The sequence below is a fragment of the Gossypium arboreum genome, chromosome 1 (assembly GCF_025698485.1).
Source record: "Gossypium arboreum isolate Shixiya-1 chromosome 1, ASM2569848v2, whole genome shotgun sequence".
NCBI classification, from domain to species: Eukaryota; Viridiplantae; Streptophyta; class Magnoliopsida; order Malvales; family Malvaceae; genus Gossypium; species Gossypium arboreum.
The window spans coordinates 114,700,615-114,727,965 of record NC_069070.1 but is presented as its reverse complement, the minus strand read 5'-3'; the positions used below and the strand labels follow the sequence as shown (position 1 = coordinate 114,727,965).

General features: G+C 29.8%; 2 protein-coding genes across 5 annotated transcripts; one reads left to right on the top strand and one right to left on the bottom strand.

The window, feature by feature from the left end:
* The first annotated feature begins 408 nt into the window (after nt 1–408).
* Nucleotides 409–8,785, top strand: LOC108483756 (probable bifunctional methylthioribulose-1-phosphate dehydratase/enolase-phosphatase E1). 2 transcript variants are annotated; one of them, XM_017787322.2, is made up of 12 exons: nt 424–907; nt 1,952–2,088; nt 2,556–2,651; nt 2,788–2,907; nt 3,133–3,222; nt 3,478–3,660; nt 3,877–4,032; nt 6,738–6,887; nt 6,965–7,066; nt 7,889–7,998; nt 8,087–8,205; nt 8,585–8,785. In XM_017787322.2, the coding sequence occupies exons 1-12, from the start codon at nt 721–723 to the stop codon at nt 8,674–8,676; spliced, it is 1,542 nt and encodes a 513-aa protein (XP_017642811.1). In that variant the 5' UTR covers nt 424–720; the 3' UTR covers nt 8,677–8,785. The 2 variants fall into 2 exon arrangements, with proteins under 2 accessions (XP_052886700.1, XP_017642811.1); XM_053030740.1 differs by lacking the exons at nt 8,087–8,205; nt 8,585–8,785 and having other exon boundaries at nt 409–907; nt 7,906–7,998.
* Nucleotides 8,786–10,289: 1,504 nt separating this feature from the next.
* On the bottom strand, nt 10,290–12,136 carry LOC108480879 (VQ motif-containing protein 19-like). 3 transcript variants are annotated; one of them, XR_008285747.1, is made up of 2 exons: nt 10,910–12,136; nt 10,290–10,772 (listed from the first exon to the last, which is right to left on the bottom strand). XR_008285747.1 is itself a non-coding variant. In XM_017784005.2 (2 exons), exon 2 carries the CDS (start codon nt 11,790–11,792, stop codon nt 11,031–11,033), a length of 762 nt encoding a protein of 253 aa, XP_017639494.2. In that variant the 5' UTR covers nt 11,793–11,836; nt 11,925–12,106; the 3' UTR covers nt 10,892–11,030. The 3 variants fall into 3 exon arrangements, 1 of the variants encoding a protein (XP_017639494.2); XR_008285748.1 differs by having other exon boundaries at nt 10,290–10,561; XM_017784005.2 differs by lacking the exon at nt 10,290–10,772 and having other exon boundaries at nt 10,892–11,836; nt 11,925–12,106.
* Between the last annotated feature and the right edge of the window lie 15,215 nt (nt 12,137–27,351).

The following is a 27,351-nucleotide window of genomic DNA, read 5'->3' as shown; positions in this document are numbered from 1 at the left end:
TTTCACTTAAAATGTTATTTCAAAGAAAAAAAATTAATTGTGAGTTTAACCCAAATAAAACAATAAATTCTCATGTAACATGAGATGAGATTATATGAAACTAATATGTCACATTATTTGTATCGATTTTCGATAGTTTAATGTCGGATTAAATTTTTCCTTTTAATTTTTAATATTTTTTTCGAACAAAAATCATAATAGTTTAATCCATATAACACTTTAATCACACTAAATCAAATACTCAAGAATAAAACAAAATCACCTAATTTGACCATCGCCCAAAATGTGATAAAATCATGAATAAAGTTCCAGTCATAAATGCCAATTTGGTGCAGTCAATAGCTGCCATTGCCATTGGTAACTCCTAAAGTACACTCACCAAACTACCTTCTTATCTTTTATTTTCACCAAACTCCCATACTATTTTCGTTCACAACACTCTAATTAAATTAATCACTGGATCAAAACATCGTATTTTCATTAAACGAATCAAACCAAAACATGTCCAGCACAATTTGTCTTGTCCCACTGCTTAACATTGATTCAACATTTTAATATTCTTTTCTTACTACTATTTAGAGGGCATATTTTAAAGCTCCCGCAGAACTCTGCTTTTTTTTTCTTTGGTTTATTTAAAGATTCTGCTTTTTGTTCTACCTATATATATAAAAAGAGAGGCCTTTTGTTTTGGCAGTGGCTGTAGTGAACGGAGGCGTTGATATGGGGAGTGTTTCACAAGCTTATTTGGAAAGCGAACCAGTGAAGGGGGCGAGATCTTTGATATCTGAGCTTTGTCGCCAGTTCTATAGCCTTGGATGGGTCTCAGGAACAGGTGGCAGCATCACCATGAAGGTCCATGATAGCTCTATCCCTAAGCCTCAACAACTCATCCTCATGTCCCCTTCTGGTAACTATTCCTCAATCAATACTCGTGTTTTTTTTTTGTTTTTGGCTTCTTAATATTTGGTATTGAAACTCGAATCTGTTTGTTTTAAGCTCTCTCTTTTTTTTATTAATTTGGGGTCTTTGATCTCTGGATCATTGTTATTGTAGATTAATTATGTCTTTTTTCTAGATATTTTGGTTCTCGGTCATGACTGTTTGTTATTGAAGCTCAAAATTCTAGTTTGTTTTAATCATTAATTTGGGAACTTGATCGTTGAATCATGTTATTGTTGCTGGATCATTTGTTTTTAACTTTTTTATTTCTGGGTTTTGTTGTTCTAACTCTAAGTTGAATTTATTATAATTAATTGATAGGTTGTTATTGTTTTAGCGCTTTACTTCTCTCTTTTTTCCCTCGGTTCTTTTCCCTTATGGGCATTCCATACTCTGGCTCAATCCCTCTCTTTATATTAATCTAGAATTTTAACCATAGCGATTGTTGTTATTCAAGCTGAATAACTTTCTTTTTTTTCTTTTTGATGGTTCTTTTAGCTTCTGTTATAAGTCATTGAAGCTCAAATTTGTGTTTTTTATTATTATTAATCACGAGGGTTTAGTAACTTAGCTGTTGCTGATCAGCTCACTTCTTTGTTTTGCTTCACACTCTTGCTTTTGGATATTATTATCAAGCATGAATGACTTTTATATCTGGGCTGTGGTTAATCTAAGCTCAAACTTTCTCCCTTTTTATGGCCTTTTTGGCTACTTGTTATATGCTTTTCAAGCCCAAATGTTTGTTCTTTTTTCCATTAGTTTGAGATGCCATTTCTTTTACTATTTTGAGTGTTGATTTTACTCCGACCATATGAATCTGTGGATACCATTACTATTACTTGACTCAGTAGACAGCCCTGTGGATAGAACTTGTCTTTCATTGCATTTTGTATGTTTTCATTCATCTTCAATTGTATGTTTATTTATTCCTTTTCATCTTGCTTGAGAGATACTGTTTGTATTGTCTTCTAGAATAGCTTACCTATGGGTTTTTGACTTGGTAATTTGATAGGTGTCCAAAAGGAGAGAATGGAACCGGAGGACATGTATGTATTATCAGGAGATGGGGCTATCATATCTTCACCTTCTCCAAAGCCATACCCTCATAAGCCTCCTAAATGCTCTGATTGTGCTCCGCTTTTCATGAAGGTAACTATTATCTGTGTTTTTGTAGGAAAACCATACAAAAGAAACTACAATTGGATTGAAATCAGAAGATGGCCAAGTTTCGCTTGTTTTGGTGCAAAAATAGATTAAAGATCCCAGACACAAATTGATAACCTGCAGATTTAGCTCTCATCTAGTTTAGGTGCTCTTGATCCTATTGTAACTGAAAACTTGGTGGAGGGTGTAAAATGATGTATATTCTTGTGGTTGTTACGGCTAAATTGTTAAATTTTTCATTGTAAAAGTAAATCGTATTTGTTACTTAATCTGTTACATTCTGCAACTGGTTGACATAATTTTGTTTTACCAATCTGGAATACAACTCTTTAACTACTTAGATTCTTATTAATACTTTTAACCAAGGGTTAGTTGTTGATTACTTGGTTTTGTTAAGGAGTCAAAGTAGAACTGCTATTTGTCACCAGTATTCTTTTTTCCTTTTAATTCAGGCATATCATATGCGTGATGCTGGGGCTGTTATCCACAGTCATGGAATGGAATCCTGTCTTGCAACAATGATCAATCCACATTTGAAAGAGTTTCGTGTAAGTTATTGTTGACTGTAATATTATTCTAAATTGCGTTTCTCTCTATTTCTCTCACTTCAAAATTCTTTCTTTACTGCTCACATCTGTGTTATTTTAGTGATTGTTTTACTTTTTCTCTTTTGGATGTTTGCAGATCACTCATATGGAAATGATAAAAGGAATCCAAGGACATGGTTACTATGATGAACTTGTGATCCCAATTATTGAGAACACAGCTTATGAAAACGAGCTCACTGATTCTCTTGCTAAAGCTGTATGTTTCTTCTGCATTGATCTTTTCAATAGCGATAAAGAGACTTGTTTTATGATGACCATATAACTGAATAAGATAATCAAATACCATATATCAACGAGGGCTAAGTGTTTCTATTTCCTAGTACCATTTTGCTAATAAGAACATATTGTCTTCATTGCAGTTCACTAGCAATCCATTTCAGTGTGCTTTCATTCTAATGAAGTTAACTTTAACATTTTTCAGATTGAAGCCTATCCTAAAATAACTGCTGTGCTTGTCCGCAATCATGGCATATATGTATGGGGAGACTCATGGATTAGTGCCAAAACTCAGGTTTGTGAAACTTGTGTATACATTTGAATTCAAACTAGGGAAGTTTCAGAATGTGTTCATGGAGCCTCACTCTCATGGCTTTACTACAGATGCCAAAAGTAGTTTGTATGCATATGAATTAGAATGTAAAAAGAATAGTAAAAAGAAAAAAACCTTTGTTAAAAGTTGATGCTTGTTCCTAGTGAGATATACATTCTTACATGTTGCAGAAGGTAATCTTCTGTTGCTTACTTCTGCCATGACATACTATTTCAGAGTGAATGTTACCATTACCTCTTTGATGCTGCTATTAAACTTCACCAACTCGGCTTAGACTGGTCTACCCCAGATCATGGCCCCATTCAGGTTGTTAAAGGAGTCCCAAGTGTCGATTGCAGGATGAACATGTCAAAAAAGGCCAGGATAGCAGATTCAAATTGTAATGGGAAGCCATTTCCAGTAAGAAATTTACATATTTTCCCTTCAATTGGTTAAATTCAGGATTTATACATGATATAATCTCCCCTCTAACAAAAATTTCCATATGGGGTTGTCTTTTAACTTGAATGGACAAATGACATACTGGTAGACTCTGATTGTTTTATTGCTGAACAAGAAGATTGTTACATTCAACCATCAGAAAAACACTCTCATCTATGTTTTGCTTTGTTGCAGCGTTGCATTGTCCTTGACATTGAAGGAACTACCACTCCTATTTCATTTGTAACTGATATTCTCTTTCCTTATGCCCAAAACAACGTCGGGAGGCATTTATCTGCAACATATGCTAGTGCTGAAACCCAAGATGATATTAAGCTGTTACGTTCTCAAGTAAGATTTTATTTGGACCTTTGTACCTTTTATCATGTTACGTTGCATCATGATTCAACCTTTTGGCTTTGCTTCTTGAGGCAATTTTTTTTTTACATCTTAGAGGAAATAATTAATTTTAAGAGTTAAGCCACAATTGAATGTCAATGAATAAGAAACCTTATGTTATGCGCCTTGGCGTAGGATCTAGTCACAGGTCTAGACGAGAAAGAATTCTTGCTTCGACCTATGGTTACTCAAAAGGCAGATTCGTCCTTGACTGAACCCCCTCTCTAATTGACATAAAATAGAATTCCTAACTTAGAGTTTATGAAGGAAATAAAAACCTAATATAATAGATAAAATAAGTAAAACTAAAACTCTTAGTAAAACCTGATATATAATAAATAAATAAAACAAAAAACTCCTATTGCAATTAAAGTGTCCATATCATTACTCCCCTTCTCGGAATTGAGCTTGTCCTCAAGCTCAAATTCAAAATAAACTTCAGAACTTATCCAAAATCATCTATCTCATCATCATCTTGCTTGCCTTCAACACCTGGTACTTCTATCCAAAATAACCTTTTACATTTGTGTCCCATGGAATAAGACTCGTCACAATTATAACAAAGCCCTTTAGCCCTTCTTTCCGCCATTTCTATTCGTGTCAATCTCTTAATAAATGGTGCAGAAGAACCTATTTTGCCGTTGTTCCCTATTGGTTCTATTGTTTGTCCCCCTCCCTTTGCAATGTTCTGAGTTGTTGGAATGATTGAATTGCTGTCAGTGTTTTGGGAAGTTGACCAGTTTAGATTGGTTTGAGATAACATCTTGGAAGAGACTTTTTGTTTACATTCCAAAGCTCGAGCCATATTCATTGCAACTCCAAGGTTTCCCGGTTGTTGCATCTCAATATCAATTCTAAGTTCCTCTACCAATCCAGTAGTAAAATGGTTTACTTGTTGTCGAGGTTTAAGATCAGTAGTCCTAGCGAGTAGTGATTGAAATTGGCGTTGATATTCTTCTACCGTCCCAGTTTGTCTCAAGTTTGCAAGTTCCCCCAAGGGGTTATTACTCATAGGTGGCCCAAACCTGACATGACAACACTCTCTAAAGCTCTCCCAATCCAGATTTGCCTCCTCTTCCTCGATTTGATCAAACCACAATTGTGCTTCTCCTAAGAGATGGAATGAAGCTAAGTGACTTTGTCTTCTTCGCTGGTCCGCCAATTGCCAAAAAAAATTTCGCATCTTTTTAACCATCCTAAAGGATCACCAACACCATCATAAGTGGGAAATTCCATCTTGGAGTATCTTGGCACCATGCCCCCACCGTGTTGTGAATCTGAATTTCTTTTCTTGCCTCCACTGCTGCCTTGTTCTTCATTATTTTTTTCTAAATTCTCTTTCGTTGTCTTTTGGACCGAAAGAGATAAAATCGCCATCTGCTCCTCTAATGCTTGTTGCCTTGTAGCCATTTGTTCCATAAATGCCTCCAGCTTGGCTGTCAAAGTTTTTTCGCCACCCATGACAGCTGACTCCGATACCAAGTTGTTATGCGCCTTGGCGTAGGATCTAGTCACAGGTCTAGACGAGAAAGAATTCTTGCTTCGACCTATGGTTACTCAAAAGGCAGATTCGTCCTTGACTGAACCCCCTCTCAAAATAACGTTTCTTTTGATAGAATAATTGCTTACCTCTTTATTTCATATTGACAGCCTTTTATAGACTGTTAATGACAAAGGAAATAGTCCTAATTGACATAAAATAGAATTCCTAACTTAGAGTTTATGAAGGAAATAAAAACCTAATATAATAGATAAAATAAGTAAAACTAAAACTCTTAGTAAAACCTGATATATAATAAATAAATAAAACTAAAAACTCCTATTGCAATTAAAGTGTCCATATCACCTTACTCCTATGTTTATAATGGAAATTTGGGAATTGAGACTTGCATATATGATTTCACTTGGAGTCTGGGACACCACTTCTGGTAGATGCTTCTTACTGGAAATTATATGCTTATTGCTTTGGTTAAGCTCTGCCAGTGAACTGAAACTGATTACTCCTTCTAGGAGTCTTAACCAAATGAAGAACAAATATGAGCTATTCAAATTTTTGGTTGGATTGGCTGAGCTTTTGGCTTGATGCTTAAATTTAATTCAATTGACTCCCATTATCTTTCCTAAAATGGTGTGCTTTCAAACTTGTGTGATATACCCAATACATGATCATACTTTCAAAAATGAACTGTGTTCCTAAAATCTAGAGCCATTTTAATTTCTAGATACTTTGAACCTTTGTTGTATATTTGCAAGGAATGTATTTTCTTTGATGATCTGTTAATTTTCCAAATCATTTTAGTTTTTTAAATATTTTATTTGTGAGACCCTGGCTTTTTGCTGGAGTGTTCGTTTTGCTTGACATGGTTTGAGAGATGCGAATTGGATGGACATTTGGACTTAGCATCTCTTGTCAAGCCCTTGATATAGCACATGCTACAAAATAGGAATTAATGTTTCTTTAGTCTTACTTTTATGTTCTTAATTAAAATTAAACCGTAGAAAATGAAACTAGACAATGAAAGGATACTTGTTAACCTCTATTCTTTAGTTTTGTCAATGGGATATTCAATATTGACCATACTAGTTAGCAACCAAAGAACTCTAAATTGACTCCTAAATCAGATGTCTATATTGAATGCATAACAAGTTTTCTACAGGTTGAAGATGACTTGAAGCAAGGTGTTATTGGCGCTGTACCTATCCCCTCAGAGGATGCTGAAAAAGAGGAGGTAATTGCAGCTTTAGTTGCTAATGTGGAAGCAATGATAAAAGCTGATCGAAAAATCACAGCCTTGAAGCAATTGCAAGTAAGCAAAAAAGAACTAAAGAAATTACATTTTTAAAGCTTACCTTTGGGATAGAGCTGATATATGAAGCTAAATAGGGTCATATCTGGCGAACTGGATTTGAGAACAATGAGCTCAAAGGAATAGTTTTCGATGATGTACCAGAAGCCCTTGAAAAGTGGCATGCTTCGGGTGTGAAGGTATCTTGCATATTTCCTTTACTCTTGACTTCATTTTTCTACATTTTTATTTCCTGAATGAAGTTCTGGATTCCATATTTGTCTTTGCTTTGTATGCACGTACTCCATGATGCAGTGTTTTCACAAGCTGTTTTAATCATTATGCAAAACTGAAGCCAATCTTCTCAGTTGATTGCGTCCATTTGGACCTGATCTAGACCCAAGTTCAAGTTAATATAATTGTTCTTCCCTAGTGATACTGGTTGGTCATAATGTTGTACCATCTCTTAGCACAGAAACAGGATGCGTTCTCTTATTTCTGAGTGTATAGCGTTTTAAATCTCTACCCTCTCCCTCTTTCCTTCCCGAAAGGATTGGTACTCCTTGACTATGCTATTCCAACTCTTCATTTTTGCTGAAGTACCTGTATTGACTCATATCTGAACAGTGTGTCCGAGGATATGACATTCCAAGGATTTTCCAAATACATGTAAAAACTTAGAAAATGGAACATGCTTATGTTGGACCAGCACTTATACCATGAGCTCCACTAAAAAAAGCTTAGGAAAAGCTTTTACCAAAATATCTAGCGATTTACCAATACTTCTTACATTGTAAATCATTAAAAATATTGGTAGTAAATAGTTAGAAATATTGGTAAATCATTAGATATTTTGGTAAAAGCTTTTCCTAAGCAAATTTAAGTGGAGCTCATGGTAGAATTTCCCATGTTGGACCCATACTCACATCCGGCATTCATTTTTAAGTCCAAGTAACATAGCGTGACTATTTTTCTGTAAGTTCAATTTCAATGTCAACCACTGCTTCCTCATTTAAACACAGGTATACATATATTCTAGTGGTAGCAGATTGGCTCAGAGGCTTCTCTTTGGAAATACAAAATTTGGTGATTTGAGAAAGTATTTATCTGGATATTTTGACACTGCAGTGGGGTAAATTCACAACATCCATCATAGCTTCCATTCTTATCACTTAATTTTAATTCAAGGTGACACGTCGTTTTGCGTTCCTTGCCTGCAGAAACAAAAGAGAAAAACGCAGTTATGTCGAAATAACCGATACTTTGGGTGTTGATAAGCCATCTGAGATACTATTTCTGACTGATATCTATCAAGAAGCCATTGCTGCAAAAGCTGCAGGTAATTGTTTTGCTCAATTTTTTCATCTGTGTATGCCAGATTACAAAAGTCATAGGTTCCACTGTTTCTGTTTTTTTCTTCAGTGTCGATATTCTGAGATATAAAATCATTGTCCAAAGTAAATGAAACTTTTATTCATACTCTTTCTTCCTTTTTTTCTCTTTTGTTGGTTTGTCTGTTTGTTTTTATTTCCCCCTTAGATATGCTGCACTGTTAGAAGAGAATCTGAATCATATCATTTCCATAAACAACAAAATACCATAATAGAAATATTAAAATTTCACTGCACTCCCTTGCATAAGTTGTCAATGTTACTCGAACTAGAAATTAAGGTGATATTATATACTTTGTAACATATTCATGATTATCCATGTATTAGGTATGGAGGCTATAATCTCTGTCCGTCCGGGGAACAGTCCACTTCCAGATAACCATGGGTTCAAGACCATCAACTCTTTCTTGGAGGTCTAATAGAAATTTTGTACTCCTGTAATAACATCAACTGTAACAGTTCATATACATAATAAATCACTTTTTAACTGCAATAAATCTTGGGTTCCTTACAACCCTTTTATCAAAATCCATTGCTGCAAATTCTGTTTGTGCGTTCATTCTGAGTAATGGGAATAATTTCAATTCTGGGGACGACAACTAATTTTTCAGACACTCAAGTGCTGGGTTCTGTCACCCCATAAAGTATCTAACCAGATATCTACCAAACATTATATGTCATAATAAGGCTTTTGCAGGGACAATAATGATTCAAAGGAGGATTTGGTTTTTCATTTGCAGAGGATGAACACAAGGTGTCTGCTGTGGGGTTTAGGATTTGGGGTTTAGAGAGATTGAAAGATGATGCGCACTTAAAATCGTACGGAAAAGGTTTTAAGGATGCCTTGGATCTTAATTACCAGCAGCACAAGAAAACACCACAATTAAAATACATCTTTGAATGGTATATGTTTCAATGAACATTTTGGTTCAGCTGTGCAATAAAAGTTGTAAATGCTAGTAACTAATGACTAATGAGGCAGTTGAAACTGCATGCATGCAGATGCTGTATATAAATAATGAAGTACGGTGGACAAAATAGTTCTGATTATTTGATTTATAAATGTTCATTTCAGTACAAGCTTAAACAGGAAATGTCTTTAATTTTGTTCGAATTTGCATACCTTTTTCCTATATTTGAAGTTCATTTCAAAGGAAAACGTAGAAACTAGCCTTAACCAGCTAGCCTAGGGTTTTGCAAGCAAAGTAAAGAAATAGCTGACCAGAACTTAGCCCCCACTGAACTGGTTGGCAGTTCTTTGTGCAGTGCAAGTGCTTCTGCGACTCGATCTATTTTATTCCGACTTATTATTATTATTTTCAAGTATTCGTATCTGGAAAAGATTAAACATATCCGTATTCAACATTCTTGAGGGTTTTATTTTAAACTTCACTTTCAATCATAATCATAACAACAGTTAACTTTTTTTCCAATTTAGCCTGCTGTGTGTGTTCACATTTCTTAAGAACACTGCTAACTGATGTATCTAAGACAAGAAAAAGATAGCATTAAAAAGGGAAAATATATATATAAGAAGAAAAAGAAAGATGAAAAAAAACCCCAAACTTGCATATGATTGCATACTAAATCAAAACTTAAATGAAAAAGACTGCTCTTCCATCTTGAAAATAAGTTTAAAGACATGTGGGTCATTTTAATCTCTTTCACTGAACAGTTTTCTTACAAACCTTGCCTTCGTCTTTATAAACCTATAAACATCAAACTTAACTACACTTTACTACTGCTGAAACAGATCAAACCATACCAAAACTGGTTGTGGTAGTTAAGAAAAAAGCAATTAAAAAAAAGGGTTTTTAGTTAGAAACAAGACCAAGAAAAAGGGTTGGGATTGCTTTTGCTATATTTTCAAAATAAAATATACATATATATCATTTACTTGCCTTCTACTTAATATTTTGGTGTAGAAAAGTTAAAAGATTAGAGGATCCAATATTGTCACATCTTGTTTGATCTTTTTTTCATTGTTATGGTGGGCCATTTTAAATGATAGAAAAGGTTGTCTGTCATACTATTGATTAACAACTGCAAAGTTTTTTGGCTAATGTAAATGAATAGAGTTTACAAAGACAATAGTGTAGTACTCTTTACATAGTACAAAACAATTACTAAAGTTTCCAACTTTTTTTCCAATTTTATCTTAAGAACAAAATGTACCCAAAAATTATTTTTTTTCCAGTGAATTGGACTCAAAAAACAGACATCCTTGTAAAACTATGATGGTCCATTATTAAAACCAGCCAAAAAGTCTTCATTCTGCAAGTCACACCTCCCTCACTTTTTTTTCTGAAAAACAAAGAAATATCTTCATCTTTTTGATCTTTTGCTAAATAGAAATCAAATCATCAAAGAAAGCAAATAAACAGTATTCTTACAACAACTGTAGTGTCTGTAAATTATCTTAGTGAGGTCATGGTTTAAAGGAACTTATGAGTTCCATTTCTTATACCCTTTTAGCAGAAAAGAGCTGCAAAGGTTACATTAAAGGACTTGCTTTCTTGGCCAACACAATGTCACAACAACCACAAAACAGAACAAAACAAAGGATTAGTGGTAATCTTTTTCATATGGGAATAATCTAGTTAGCCATAATCCAAGTAAAATGAAGAAAGAAGGTAAAAAGAAGAGCTTTACCATAATCAAAGGGAGATCAAATCATACAATTGAAGAAAGATCCTCTTAACTTCCTTTTTTTTTTATCACTCAAATTTCAGCCAAAACCCAGTTGACAAATCACTCTCAAACTAACATATGTTTAAGAAGAGCCTGAAACTCTTGGAGAAGTAACAGGAAAGAGTGGTAAAAGCTGAGGCTCAGTATCTCTAGGTGTTGACATAGGTGATGGATGCAAGTAAAAGCCTTTCTCAGCTATAGCTTTCTCTTCCTCAGATGAATTCCCTAAAGAAGGTGAAGACTTGTTGAAAGGGTCTTCATTTAATGGTGTAACCGGGCTAAGTGCTAGCTTTGGGAAGTCAAGCAAGCTTGGAGACAAGATCTCTGCATTCCTCGGCGAATAAAAAGCACCACCACCACCACCACCTCCACCGTTGTTAGAAGGAAGGAAAGTGTTGATCATGAGGTTGTTCTTCAGGTTACTGTTTCTTCTCTCATAAAGCTTGAAATTTTGCTTCTTGGGGGAGTTGGTTTTCATGGGAGGTATAGGAAAAGATGATTTTGATGGGAGTGCTGGATCTTGTTGATGATGATGATGATGATGATGTTGTGTTGGAGGCTTAGAGGAGGCTTGTTTAGCAGTTTCGGATGAACCAGTGAGCATTTGGACAACCTGTTTGAAAGTAGTTGTGTCAGCTTGGACAAAGGTTGTTGGGTAAGGGTTGGTCTCAGATCTGGAGATGGGGATTGGAGTTAAAGGTGGGGTGGGAATTTGGACACCCCCATTGCTGTTGTTGGGGTTGGTTCCATTGCTGTGTGGGGAGTTTAAAGGAGATGATGAAGATGAGGATGATGGGAAGTTCAAGTTCTTGTTGTCTTGTACTAACCTTGATGAATTCTCCATTGATGGGTGTGGTGATTGGTGATCTCTAACACCCCCCCTTCACCCTGTAAGAGAAAAAAAAAATTGTTTGGTTGGAGAAGAACAGAAAAAGAGAAGTGAAAAACAAGGATTGATTGCTGTTGAAGACCAGACCGAAGGTTGCTTATTATATGTTATTTGTTTTCTTGTGTTATGGCAATCCCATTTCCAGCGAACAACTGGTTATAGTTTTACTCTTTTCTTTTTTTCTCTCTCTCTCTTTTCTCTTATTTTAGTTTTTTTTTTCATTTACTGGTTTCTCTGGCTATTGAACTTCTTATTAATTATTTTTAAAAATATATAAATTATTATTAAAACCATATTTTTACTTTAATAAAGAAGGAAATAAATTTAAAAAAATGGATTTTGGGGTTGGGATTATTTATAAGATAAGGGTATTGGTTGAATATGGAATTTCTTTTGGCCCACCCTATGCCAAACTGTTTGAAAGATTTGAAAAAAATATAGATAAAAAAATAAAAATAAAAATAAATAGATATGCTTGAGATATAAATAAATAGGAATATAATTGTGGCATTGGGCATTATTGACTTCAGAGCCCTGACTACTTAAACTCTGTGTGTGTTGATGGGATTGGAGATGTTGTGAACTTTCCTTTATTTTATTATTATTAATTATTAAAGTCACGAAAATCAATATAAATCAATTATATTTAAAAATTAAGCAGTATATAACGTAATTGAATTAATATTTAAGAATATAATCCAAACTAAATTAAAATATCCAACCCAAATTAAAATATTTTTATAAAGATTCATAAAGATTTAAATTAAAATAAGTTCACATAAAAATAGATAATTGAGTAAATTACAAAAATAGTCATTTTTGTTTACATTAGGTTATATTTTAATCACTTTCATTATTGTGTTGTAGCATTTTAGTCATTAAGCCATTAATTGTCGTTAACGGTAAGCTGACGTTGCACGTTAAATTATCATTTCAAACAAAAATTTTAGGTTAATTTACACAATCAATCCCTATATATTTTGTTTTGAATAATTTAATTTTTTTTCTTTTATGTTTTTTTATCATTCCATTTTTTTTCATTCTCTTCTATTTCTCCTTCTATTTTTTTCCTTTCTTCATTCTTTTTATCGTAATTTTTCTATGTTTTCCATTTAAAGTATTAGTTCTTAGGGTAAAAAACAAATTGATGTTTGATATTTGTTAAGGAGAGATTGACTCTTTTAAAAAGTTTTTGGTATGTCGATTATTCAGAGTTGTCAAACTCCTCAATGAATCAGTGTTGTCTATCAGTCAAGCTGAGATTTGGTCCCTTAAATTCTTGACTCTGCGAAAAGTTCAAATGATTGAGACAACGGGTTCAATAGAGTGAGTTCAAATAATAGTATACAGGCCTTTTTATTGCCATTTAAGTGGCATGGATTCAAACCCTATTAAACGTGAATGCTTACGTTCCCGTAGGTGGTAGTATATGGATTTAACAAAGAACTTCCTCTCTAATGAATTTGTCCATCTCAAGCATTCTGAATCTTCATAGAATTAAGAGACAAAACTTCAATTCAACTTAAAGAAAATACCAAGTTGATGAATTCCATTTGATAAAAGAACTTGACAAGTAACCTCCCCTCAATAATATTAAATGTTAAAAACATTTTATTTTAGTGCATATTTATTACAAAAAATGGAGCCCGAATCTCTTTAATTTCTTTCGAAAAAGTGTATACCGAAGAATGTCAAAAAGGGTTTTGAGTTAAAAAAATCAACGTCAGAAAATAAGAAAGAAAGAATTTGTACAGTGAGGGAGGGAAGGGGATTGATTCCTTTAATTATCTTAATACTCTAAAACATATATTTATATTATATTTGATTTATTTTTCTTAAATGCTTGAGTTTGTCATTTTTTTAATGTAATTTATGTACTTTTTATTTAATTTAGTACTTGCATTTGAAACAAATTATTTAATTTGGTACTCAAAAATAACAATATTAATTTTTAGTATTTAATTCAAAAGCTAATCACTGTTATTTTTCATCAAATCAACCTTATAACTCAAATTAAATCACTTTCATCAAACTATATTGTACAAAATTACATGCAAAATTAAACAAATTCACAATTAACAAAATCATGAAAAATTCAAACATAATAATACTAGCAATTAGCTTTCATCAAATCGACCCTAAAATCAATTAAACACTAAATAATTAATCTTTATTACTTTAGTACCAAAATATATATTTTTAACAAATACAGGTATAATATTAAACAAAAATAATACAAGTACCACGTTAAAAAATATATCAAATAAGATTCTAAACTATTATTTTTTTATTATAATCAAATTTAAGATATTACATGTTTATTTGAATTATTATATTTATAATTTGTATCATATAAATTTTACTACTACATTTTAATAACTTTTCTTATATCATATTGATGAAATATAACTAAGTAAAAATATAAATTTCTCATCATACTACTATTAAATATTAAAATATCACTATATTTATTTTAATTGATATTTTCTATCATACTTCGAAAATATGGCTAAATTCATCACACAATTTTATTTTATATTTTGTAATTAAATTTTGTAAATAAACTTTAAATTTATTGAATTTTTCTATTATTTTTATTTTTATTTAATTTATCACTTAATATTGATTTTAATGATTTGAAAAAAATTAACAAGAAAATTATTACCTAAAATGTTTTATTTTAATATTTAACAAGTTAATTTATAAATTATTAAAATTAATAAATTAACTTAAATTTTACATAGTGAAACTATTTTTTAGTAGTTGTTAGTTTTATATTCATTAATTTATTATTTTAATTATTACTTAAAATAAAATATTAAATTTTTAATAGTAATTTTCTTCAAATTATTTAAATTTAAAATTGAATAATGATTCGCTCTAACAAACAAAAGTAAAATAATAATAAATTTATCTTTAATTGAAAGTAAAATGATAAATATCAATCAAAACAAAATATTAAAGTTGAGTAAGAAAAATCAAGAAACCGAAAATTAACCAAAAATCAAAGTATTTTAACAGTTTATGAAATGTAAATTAAAAACTATGATATATGAAATTAAACTGGACCATATTACGATGAATGGTTTGAAAAAAAATTAACTAATATTTAAACCAATCTCACAATATAATAACAATTTATAAATTTCACCTACAATATAATAAAAATATCTCTAATATAATTTTAGGAAAGGGAAACAAGAGAAGGGACATGTAACCAAGTGTGTGACATAATTTCATGACTTTTACCCACTTGTCTTTTGAAATATAAACGAACAATTTTCTTATGTCATAATCCAAATACTAATGTTTTTATTTAATGAATCTGTTCGGTTCGAATTCGATGGGATCCAGTTTTCAAATTGTTGCATCTATAATATTAGCATAAGGTTCTTGGTTGAATTATTAAAATCAAAAAATGATTTTTTTTTTTTTATATTTTGTGTAGTAAAATTTTTCTTGCTAGTGAGTAAATAAACGGGGTTATTGGTTTAAAATTTTGATGGTTAAATAGATTGAGTTTTAGTTCAATTGGTATAGGTATTGTTATCAATACAAAAGAATATGGATTTGAGTACACTGAAACACACTATCTTCCTATTTATAGGTTAGAGAAGAAATATTATTAAAATTTACAATGATGAGATTGTTAAAAAGAAAAACTTGATGTTCAATATATAAAGATATAGTTAAACTAGAAAAATGTAAAGAAAGAATCAAATTCTGATTATAATGGGAAACATAAAATATATATGTGTGTGTGTTGTGGAGAGGGGAAATGAAGGGTAGGGGACCAAAGTTCCATTACAAAACACAGCAGTGCTTGTTGGTGAAAAGGGATCGAATTCTTTTTCTTTTCAAAACCAAAATCATTATAGTCTTAGATTGTGGAGTGCCTAACATATTCCAGTTATGCAACCAAAAGGAAATAAAGCAGTTTCATTAATTTGCTTTCAATAGTAGTATAGTACTATCCTCCATTAAAACCACAACCAACCAATGTTTTCAAGTCAAAAACTATTAAAATAATCCGAGAGTTCGTTGATTTATGCTCTGTAATATAAGTTAAGATATATAGTAAAATAGAAATGGACACTAAAGCTTTGTTTATGTAGTTCAGAAACGTTCAATGTTTACAAGATCTTGCTTAGAGAGTCAAATTGATTATGCTTCAATAAGTATAAATTGTGATTTAAGTTTCACTTACTCATCAAGTTACAATCACTCATATACTCGAAACAAGTTCACTCTCTCTAAGACTTTCCCCTCGGAAACTTGGATGTAAAAGCTAAGTGACTCACTTTAGTTTACTTATCAATACTTTTTCTAACTTATACTAGTCATGTATACAAAAAATATGGTTTGTTAAGTTACAATAAATTACAATCACATCCCCACATAAAATAGCCACGTATAAACCTATTGGATTATCTTCATAATAGCTAATGTCTCCTCAATATTCATTACTTACTCGTAATCTGATATTCTAAAGAAGGAAATTTGGATTGTATTGAAAGTCTTTGATCCAATCCCTAATTAATTTGATTTCAACGCATATTAGATAATATCTAACAAAATTGGATATAATAAATGATAAGGTGGGAGAGTCAGATTCTAAAATTTTGGAGGAATTTAGTTCATATTATCTTAAATTACGATCTGTAATCTCACATCGTAAAATAAAATTACATTGTTTTGATTTTCAATATTCCAACCATCTTAAAATCTCATATTCTCAAATAATATTAAATTAATTTACTTTTATTTTCAAAAGTAAAATGTTTACCATGGAGGGGGTTGAAGTAATGTTGTTTGGTTTGATATTATCTTGAAGGTACAAAAACTACAACATCACTCCAAAAACCAAGTTGTAATAATCCATAATTTGAGAGACAAAACCAAAGATAATTACACTAACAAATCACAACTCAACAAAGAAACTTCCTAGAAACTAGCAATAATTAATAATACCCAATTTCAAAGTCAAGTCACAAATCGCCATCATAAACATATAATAAAATTAATGAATTTTTATGGTTCCTAAATTCCCACGAAACTAATTGTATTGACTACGTTGATTGAATAAGGCTGCTAATGATAATTTCATTGATTAATTATAATAAAAAAATTGTAGATTAAGCATTGGAAACTTAGAAATAGATATATATTATATTAAAAAAAATTTGGGGCTTGGCCGGCTTGACTAAAATCTGCTTTCTAAAGAAAGAAAAAAAGTTGAGAAATGAGTGGTTTTTTCTTATGTTGGAATAGTACTAACTAATTAATTAATTAATTAGTTAATGAGAATCCTACTTTTGAATTAAATTTTGGTTAGGACACGTTGTTGGGACCGCCAAACGTGGTCTCTTTCTTTGTCTTAACACCGTCACACTCAAAGTAAAACCCTTTTATTTTATTTATTTTTTTAGCTTCAACTTTGAGCTAAGAAACCGGCCACTTAAATTCCATTTCACTTTACTGCCACCTTCTTTTCGCCAAAATTATGTTATTATTTAATTAAACTTAAGTTTTTCAGTGAAGGTATTCTTTTTAAAATATTTTTCGTATTTAGGTTTATAATCTAATTTCTAGTTTCTTAATATACATTAACTATATTTTGAGGTTAAATAATTTAATTTAATGATCATATCTTATTTTTAATATAATTATAAAAAATAAGAATGATTAAGATAAAAAATATTAAAAATATAAAAATGTGTATCAATTTATAAGCACTCGTACATTGATATTGATCAAAGTAGGTTAAAATATACTGAATTTTTAATTAGAATGAGAATTAAATTATTTGATTAGTTTATTATTGAAATAATATGTACTAACTGATGCAATTAGTATCAAAGTAGTACCAATCACAAGGGTGATGTCAAAAAAAATTGTATATTTATACAAGAGTAAAAATATAATTTCACCATTTTAATAATTTATATATTTATAAATTTTAAAAGATTAAATCATTTTTATTATTTGTAGGGGTAAAATATAATTTTTATTATTGAATGTGAAAAAAAACTATATAAGTTACTATAATTGTGTTGTTGTTAAAAGAATATGTTAACATTGACAAGGACAAATGGAATTAAAAGGTAAATTTCCAATTTGAAGTTTTAAATTAGGGGTTTGATAATTAAAAATGTAGGGTTCTAAATAGGTGTTGAAGAGAACAAAAGGGAAGAACTCTTCTTGGTGGGTGAGTGTTTTGGTGGGATTTTAAAATCAATAAAATAAAACATTTTAATTAAATACCTTGACTTTTATGTCCTTTACTTTCTTAGATGAAAAAGGAAAAAGAAAAGAAATTGTGATAAAAATAGAATTTGTCCATTACAAACATTACATGGTTGTAAGTCAAAGCTACATGACCCTACATTGTTTTGCTTTCTTTAAATTACTCTCAACAATGATAATAATGGGTTATCATCATCCTCATAAAAAATATTTATATATAATATATAATGAATGAGATATTAAGAAAAGAGTAAAATTTTCTTTATATTTTAATTAGTGGTCAAAGGTTTAATTCTTATTCTGGATATAGAATAGTTGTAAAATTTGTAGTCAATATTTACCTTTTAATGGGCCTACCGAATACGAAAAATTAAGTTCTGGGCTCGCTCCAATAGATATTTTGAAAAACTAAAAAAAAAAAAGGAAAAAGAGTGAATTATTTAAAAAAAAAATTCTACTAAAATTCCACCTTATTGTAATTAGATACGGAATTTGTGTAGTTTTGTATTTTCTTTTACCAATTGTATTTACTTAATTGAGACCATTTTATTTTGATTTTAAAGCTTGTAGCTATATTATTTTAAATATTTTGATTAAATAAAATTTATAAAAAATGTTGAAATACAACATTTTAACTTCTTTAAACATATTTTTAACCTTTTGTCAATAATTAAGAAATTTAAAATAAAAACTGATCACTAAAATCAAAAATTTGATGAACTTATTGGGATAGACCAACTGAGAGAATAATATAAATTATCATAAAATGAATAATCATGGTGTATTTATTATATTAATTTTGTATTTATTAAATATATGAAGTTTTCATATTCAAACTTCTATATATTTACCAAGAAAATCAATTAATTAATGGGTTAGTCAAATGACAATTGGGGAAAAAAAAGTTTGAAAATGCACCCCAATATAATATTGTCAGTTGTTTAATTCAACCACTTTCATGTATGATATTGAAGTTTCATTCAATCTTTTAACTTAGTCTTTGTTGACCGAATTTGGTTGAAGAGGTAATCCATTACCCAAAAAAAAAAAATAATCTTGATTTTTGTGATGTATAAGAGTCATATTGAATTCTAATTAAACTGAGTCAAGTTAGATCAAATTCTTAAATGAGGATAAAAAATTTTCTAATGATGTTTTTCCTATCCATAGCACTCTAACTTGATACTTTGGTTAAAGAGTATTAAGTTTTTTATTATTCAACTCAATATAAGTATTGTTGGAGATTGACTCGATTAAGCAATGAACAAGTAAAAAATAGTAGAAGAAATTGAGAAATTAAACGCGCAAATTTAACATGAAAAAATCTCTCCAAAAAAGATAAAAAAAAAACCATAGACAAATATAATTTTACTATAATGAACAAAGAACGAAGTGTACAAAAATAAAAGGACCAAATTGAATAAAGTGTGAAAATTAAATTATAGACTAAAAGAAAATAAAAAGGACTAAAAGGAAATTATACAAAAAGTATAAATTGAGGCGGTTTATCGTGAAGAAAATCTAAGATTTTTTTTATGTTTAGTATATTATTATATTATTATGTTATTATATAATAAAGATACTTTATGTTTTAATTATATTATATTATATTATATTATATATATAAACTAAAGAAGCAAATGAAAGGAAATAGAAACAGAATGAAACGAAACAGAGAGCAGGGGAGAAAAAGAAAGAAAGAAGGGGAGAAAAGGGAAAATTGAAGATTTGAAGCTTTAAGCTTTAATAGTCAATATGGTACCGGAAATCTCGGCTAAGAAATGATAAGACATAGTCAACGGGAGTTAGCTCGAAAATTACGGTTTGTATTTTTATAATCTGAACTTAGTTATTATTTGTTATATTTATATACATATGGCAATTGTTAGTGTTAGAATTATGATGTTTTACAATTGGAATGGATTGATTTTGGTATGCGATGAATTTATTGAATTTATATTGATTGAAATTATTTTGATTGAATTTATATTGATTGAATTATATAATATATATGATTTATGTAGAAATTTGAATATTGAATGAATATTATATTGAAAAATATATTGATTGGAAATATGAGGAAATTGATATGAATATATGAGATTTTGATATTTGAATATTTGATATTGAAAAGTGAATTGAATTGTATTGAATTATGAATTAATGTGAATAATTGAAATATATTGTTGAATTGAATGAAATTGTATGAATTGTGAAAATGGGTGAATATATGTGATTATCGAATGGTATATTGATGAAAGAATTATTAAATTGAGAAAGTGAATGAAATACCCTATTAACTAGTCGAAATGAGTCGGATATAATTAGCATACCATAGGATCCGGAAGTGTACGGATTTGCCGGCTTTATCGATCGTGCACTATATGTGTCGTATTTTAGGCACCTCGTGTGTCGATCGGGCACCTCGTGTGTCGTTTTAGGCACTTTATGTGTCGATATCGATCAGTACTATGTACCGTTTTAGGCACAATGTGCCGACCGGTGTGTTTGGGTTGGAATCCGTGTATCCGTCAAAGTCCGGGTTTGTTAATAGGGTAAATAAGTGAAAGATAAATCGAATAAATTTGATTGATCAAGCTATTGAAATGAAACGAGAAATTGAATTGAGAATTGAAAATTTAGATATCAATTGAAAATATGAACCAAAGGTTCATGAAATGATTGGAGTTCGAATTGATGATATATGATGCCACTTGACGAATTGAAATGTGATTTGAGATATATGAATCGTATGTATATCTTGAAAGCTATCGGGATAGTAAGTTGATATGATATAAATGAAATTGATGTTATTGAAATGAATTAAAATGGAATATGATTGATAAGTGTATAGTTGAATATAGTTTAATGATATTGAATTGTGAGTAAATTAAGGAAAGCTATACCGAGTAGTAAGTGAAAGAATGGAGTAAATAATAATGGATTTAGTTAAGAATTGAACAATTATGTTATTGTGTTTATTATATGATTTGTATAAAATTTATATGGTAAGTAGTTGAAATTTATCTCTGAATAAATAATTGAATAATTGTAACTCATTATTATGATCTTAAGTATTTATTATATTATTAATTGTTCGGATTATAGAAATACCACTGAGTATACCATACTCAGCGTACGGTTTGTTTCCGTGCGCAAGTTAAGTAAAGATAGTACGTTGAATCAGCATCCCAAGACGATCCCGAATCCATTAAAGTAAAGTATGTTGAGTATTGATAATGGCATGTACCCAGGATGTTTAATGAGAGTCATTTAGGTTGTAAAAGTATTGATGAAATGAGTAAATTATGGTTGGCAACGGTATGTGGTATGAATTTTGAAATTTACTAAAAATTCGTAGTGATTCTAAATTAGTCCCAAATTGAATTTACTGTTCATATTGGACCGCGAGGGCCCATTAAAGGGACGACATCTTAAAACTAGGATGTGTGTGAATATTTATTTTAATTAATGATCGAAATTGGACTGTACTGACTGATAATGTCTCGTAACTCTGTTCCAGTGACGGTATAGGGTTAGGGGGTGTTACATGTTATGAGTTCTAATCTTTAATGAGTGTATTTTTTAAGGTCGTAAAAAAATTATTTATAAGCTAAATTTGTAAGTCAACTAATAATAAAATAATCTAGACTAATCGAGTTCGACTATAACAAATAAACAGAGTTTAAGCGAGAGATTATCAGTCTTAAAAAAATTATTTATAAGCTAAGTTTGTAAGTCAAATAATAATAAAATAATTTAGACTAATTAGAGTTCGACAATAATAAATAAATAAAGTTTAACTGAGAGATTATATTTTAAATTTGATTAAAATACGTTGTTTAAAGAATATATATAAGAAGAGTAACTTATTTTCACTCCAAAACAAGATTAATGATATTTAACTTCTTCTTTTTATTCTTTATTGATTGATAAAGGGTGCTTTTCAATCACGTAATTTTTAAAGTCAAATTTTAGGCAAAACCTGCCTTTTGAAAATATTGTTTAGCCTTTCTTCAAAAAATCAATTTTAGCTTACAAAAGCAAACAATTAGAAAATCCCTCACAAAAACTTTTAAATATTACTTTTATTAATAATTAGTATTACTCACTATTATATTTTACCTTGGGTTAATTATTTTAATTAAATTATAGAATAAATTTTAAAAGTTAAATTTTTTAAATTTTTGTATTCTTTGTGTATTTATAATTTAGTCTCTATACTTTTATTTTTAAAAATTTAGTCCTTGAATTTAAAATTTTAACTCCAATTGTTAACACCATTATTTTTTTCTATTAAATTGTTATTCTGGCATTTTAATTTCTTTTTAAAAATACTCACACGGTAACTATGTAACAAAAAAATTAAAATGGTCGTGAATTTAATAGATAAATTTGATGATGTTAACAACTCTTAAAAATTACATCATCATTTTAATCAAAATAAAGTATTTGGGCTAATCAATAGCATTGTAAAAGTTTAGGTACCAAATTATGTCAAGAAGTTGAAGTATAAATTTGAGTGTAGTATGGGGACCAAAATTGAAACTTGAACATTGTAATATAATCTATAGAAATATACGGTGTCATGTCACTTTGTCACGTTTATAGTCTTTCTTTCTTTTTTTCTTTTTTTTTTCAAGATGTTTATAAATAGTTGAAAAAATCACTTTTAACCTTTCAACTGCAAATAACTTTCTTTTTTTTTTTAGACACTTGTCAGCATACAAAGGATATGATAGTAAAATAATAAGATAGCCATGTTATTAGTTATGAGCATAGTAGAGAAATTGAAATTGCAATTTTACCATTATCTTATAATGATTGAAAAAGGGGGAAACCATGTTATTAGTTAGTCCAAATAATTATCACGGTTAATAATTTTGGTAGTTGATGTTTTAAAAAAAAGATTTATTCCAATTCATCATACCAAAATAACTATTTGGGTGAGTAATCATCAATATTAACTATTGAACCCAAAAGTACAAAAAGAAAAAAATAGGACCCAATTATTGAAGAAATTCAAGTAAAAATGCAAAAAGAAACAAAGACAGAAATGCATGAAGTAAAAGGACTAAAAGTGATATTTGACCAATTTTATATAAAATGCAAAAAAGATTTCAAAATTTGGTAAGAAAACATATATGAAGCATAATAGTTTTATGAAAACAAGATATAACATATTTAACACACTATGAACACATACAAAGACTATTAAAATATAAAATGTTGGAATAGGTCCCTTTTCTTTCTTTCTTTAAAGGATGGAATAGCCATAGGTCTCGTCCAATAGGGACATTAGAGACAAAATAGAGGAAAGGGGTGGGGGGGACCACTTACAATTCTTGCTAATAAAAACAAAACAAGGTTCATGAATAGTTTTCAACTTTGCTCATACATATATATATATATATATATATATATACACTTATATATGCTGTTGTGTGTTTATTTTAAAGTCAAAATCTTTAATCATCATCATCATGATTCGTATCATCTAAGACATCATACTCCTTGAAATTCCATTCTAAGTGGGCTATACTTTGTATTTTCTTTTCTTTTTATTTTAATTTATTTTATACTTTAAAAATATAATTAGATCTTTAAAATACTTTTATTGTATTAAATAGGTTGATTCATCGATTCTAATCATTAAATTAAATGTTAAATGTTATTTTAAATCTAATGTGAAATGTTTTTAAATATATAAATAAAATTGTAAATACGAGTGTAGTTACAACGTAAACAATTTTAATTTGATGTCTTAGAAAAATAGAGAGCCAAGAAAATTATGGATGACTATTTTTTACACATTATATTTAAGTTGTCCATATAATAGGTATATGTATATTTACAATTTAATATATGTGTTTAAATATGTTTTGTGTTTTATTTGAGCTTACATTTTATGCTTAAGCTAATATCAAGGCTGATAGAGAGACGTGATTGATACAATATTGATAATTTGAGGATTCAATTAGAATATTTTGAAGTTTAGGATTAATTTAGAATTTGTATCATAGTTTGAGGAATTTAGTGAAATTAATCCATATCTTTAACAACCGTTAAAATTTGAGCCTTACGGATCCCAATAGCCAACCACAGTTACCCCACCGATTTTTTTCTTGTTTGGGAAAAAAAGGGGAGAATTGTAAACAAATGAAGAAAAGGATGACGATGATGATTGATGAGAGGAATGATTATATTGAATTGAATTAAGAAAGAAAAATCTCATTACTTTTCGAAAATTCAGGAATTAATTGTGTTACAATTTATTTGAGTTAATTGTATCAAACATTTTTAAATTACAATTTTTTTTTAAATTGGCCTCTATGTTTGGTTTTTTTGTGCATTTAGCGCAATAATTTCATCATATGTGATAAATTACTGAAATGACCAAATTGCTTATTCATGGAAATACATAAATGTTATTCATCATCTCTATATAAAGTAAATATCGGTTCGTTGATTACCTAAGATTTAACTAATAGTAAGTTGGATCATAAGACATAGATTATGATACAAGAAGACAACTTACATTAGTAAGTAATCTAATTTGTCCATGGTCAATAAGAATCAAATTAAACAATTGATTCAAGAGGCTATTATGTTACATATGAGTCTAATTTGAGAGATAATTTGTTTTGGTTATCGAAGTGATTGACTCTTAGAAATAGAGATATAGGTGTGATTGTCAAAATTGATAGTACATCAGATTGGACCAAGTAGAACTTATTTTAGATTCATTTGTGATGTTTCATAGTATAACTTACTTTAATCTTGAGTAACTGACCCTGTGTATAGAACTCATTTACTTTGATATATTGAAAATGGAACCTAATCGAGGGTCATTTGTCTACGACAAATGATTTTATCATTATTGGTATGAGTAATGATAATTTCCATTGCGAAAGATACAATGATGACCATGAGATAAAATAAATTGAATTAGCTAGATTAATGGATTTAGCTTAAAAAGATCATGGATATTCTACGAGGGTAACACACATTTGACAAGGATATTTGATATCCACTAAACTAATTAATAAACTAGCCAAGGCAAGTGAACCTATCAATTAATAGTATAGTTATGGTGAACACAAATATTATTCCCTCAAGAACTACAATTACTAGTAACTATCGTCTTTCTATTATTTAACCAAATAATTCAAATGATTGATTAAAATTAAATTAAACCATCTAAATTAACTAACGAATGCACCTAAGAATGAAACACAAAAACAATTAAGTATCAATCAAGTGACAAAACAATACCTAGGTAAAAATTCAGCTAGATTTCATCTATAATTCTCAATCTAATTTATGCGATTTATTTTCTTAGCTCTTTGATTTGTAGAAATCCCTAATTTATGTTAATATATCTTTTGAGTATAAGAGCAACTAATTCTTGGTTGATTAATTGAAAATTTTTTCTAATTAAAACTCTTATTATTGTATTAATTCACTATATGGATCCCTCTATTACATTTGACTCTAATCCGATAGATTTATGTTGTCCTATTTCTAGGATTATATGCAACTCCATTCAATTATACAATATCTAATCACAATGAGGGTCTATTCAACCTCAGACTTATCCACATCAAACATGAATTAACACTCTAGAATTATTAACCTAAAAATAATAAAAATTCATAATTGAAAATAAAGAGACTTAAGATTTTATTGCATAAAAATAGAAATTAAACAATAGAATCCATCCTAGGGTTCATCTCGCCTAGATATTAAGAGAATTAGTTCATCATGGTAAGAGTAACACCAAAAGTACAATATAACCACTAGAATAAAAGAAATCCAGAATAACTCCCTTAAAAATCAACTTGGACTCTTGAACCTTGGTAGAAAATTACTTAGAAATTGGCTTCAATGGTGTCCTCAAGGTAATTTTGTGCTCTCCCGTAGTGGTTGCCCCCTTCCCTTTTTTTTTCTATTTATATCCTCTTAAGGTGCTAAAAAAAACTAAAAATTGTAACTTGCAACCTTCAGTCCACATAGTTCTCAAGATTGACACAACCACCTAGACACACAGCCTTGTGAATCCACGTGACCATGTGAATTGCCTATGTGAAATTCTACTACATTTGTACAACTTCCGAAATGCTCCAAAGTTCTAATTTTCACCTTTTTTTTCACTCTTATTGTTCTCGAATGCCTTATTAAACATCAAACATGAATATAAAAGATTAGGAAATATATTTCACAATTAATGTCATATAATCACCCAAAAATGCGCTAAGAACGAGGCTAAAATATGTTTTTTTTGACACTTATCATTATTAAATAGAAGCTTGAAATCAATAGCTTTCGTAATGGTATATAATAAGAAGTTTAGTCATGGTACTTTAAAGGAATTACTTTGTGGCTGAATAATTTGTGATTAATAGATGAAAAATCAAAACTTAAGTACGAATTATTTAGGCCCTAATTATATATGCCTAATCGGTCACTCTATTATCTCAACATAACTCTTTAATGAATCGTGTTTAACATGAATACTTGTATGAAACTGTAAATGATTGAACAACAACAAATGTTCAATCCATTTACTTAGGGTGAGTTTGGATGGGCGGTGCGTTTAGCTGCGGTTAGTGTAAAAACAGCGGTGGCGGTGAGATTAGATACTGTAGCGATACTGTAGCGTGAGACAAAAAGTAAGTTAAACGCACCATACCGCAGTCAATCGCCCATCCAAACGAAGCCTTAGTGGAGTAATATGTGTTTTATTGGTTTAAAGCTTAGATTGATCTGTAGTTAATTTAGTCACTTCAGATATCTATTTAATTGGATTAAATGATGACACCGAAATAGAGCTAAATTAAGAGATCATGCCATCTAATTATTTGGAATGAAATAAAATTTATTAAATAAAGTTACACATGCATTTTAATGTTGTGAAATTGTTATAACTTTAATGAGATTAAAATAAGGCTTATGTAAATTATTTAATTAGAAAATTAATTTATATTTATTAACTAAAATTAATTAAAAGTCCAAAATACATATGTCACCATTAAGGTGACGTAAGCCAAATTAGGCTGAAACATATGGGAGAATTTCTGGATCTTTGAGTTCTCTTTGAAACAATTTCTGGGTCACATGATTTTGAGGTCTGTAGCTTAAGATACGGTCATTTTCATAAAACAAAGCAATTTCCTATAGGAAGTTCAAGATTAATCGCTAGATTTCATAGGGATAACTTTGACTTGACTTTTTGAGACCCTTTGACCACTTTTTTGGACAATTCTTT

Excerpts from the sequence above, each read along its gene's own strand:
- LOC108483756 (XM_017787322.2), top strand. The coding sequence starts at position 721 with ATGGGGAGTGTTTCACAAGCTTATTTGGAAAGCGAACCAGTGAAGGGG. Across the intron at positions 3,661-3,876 it reads GTAATGGGAAGCCATTTCCA|CGTTGCATTGTCCTTGACAT; the intron begins GTAAGAAATTTA and ends GCTTTGTTGCAG. Across the intron at positions 7,999-8,086 it reads TATTTTGACACTGCAGTGGG|AAACAAAAGAGAAAAACGCA; the intron begins GTAAATTCACAA and ends CCTTGCCTGCAG.
- LOC108480879 (XM_017784005.2), bottom strand. The coding sequence starts at position 11,792 with ATGGAGAATTCATCAAGGTTAGTACAAGACAACAAGAACTTGAACTTC.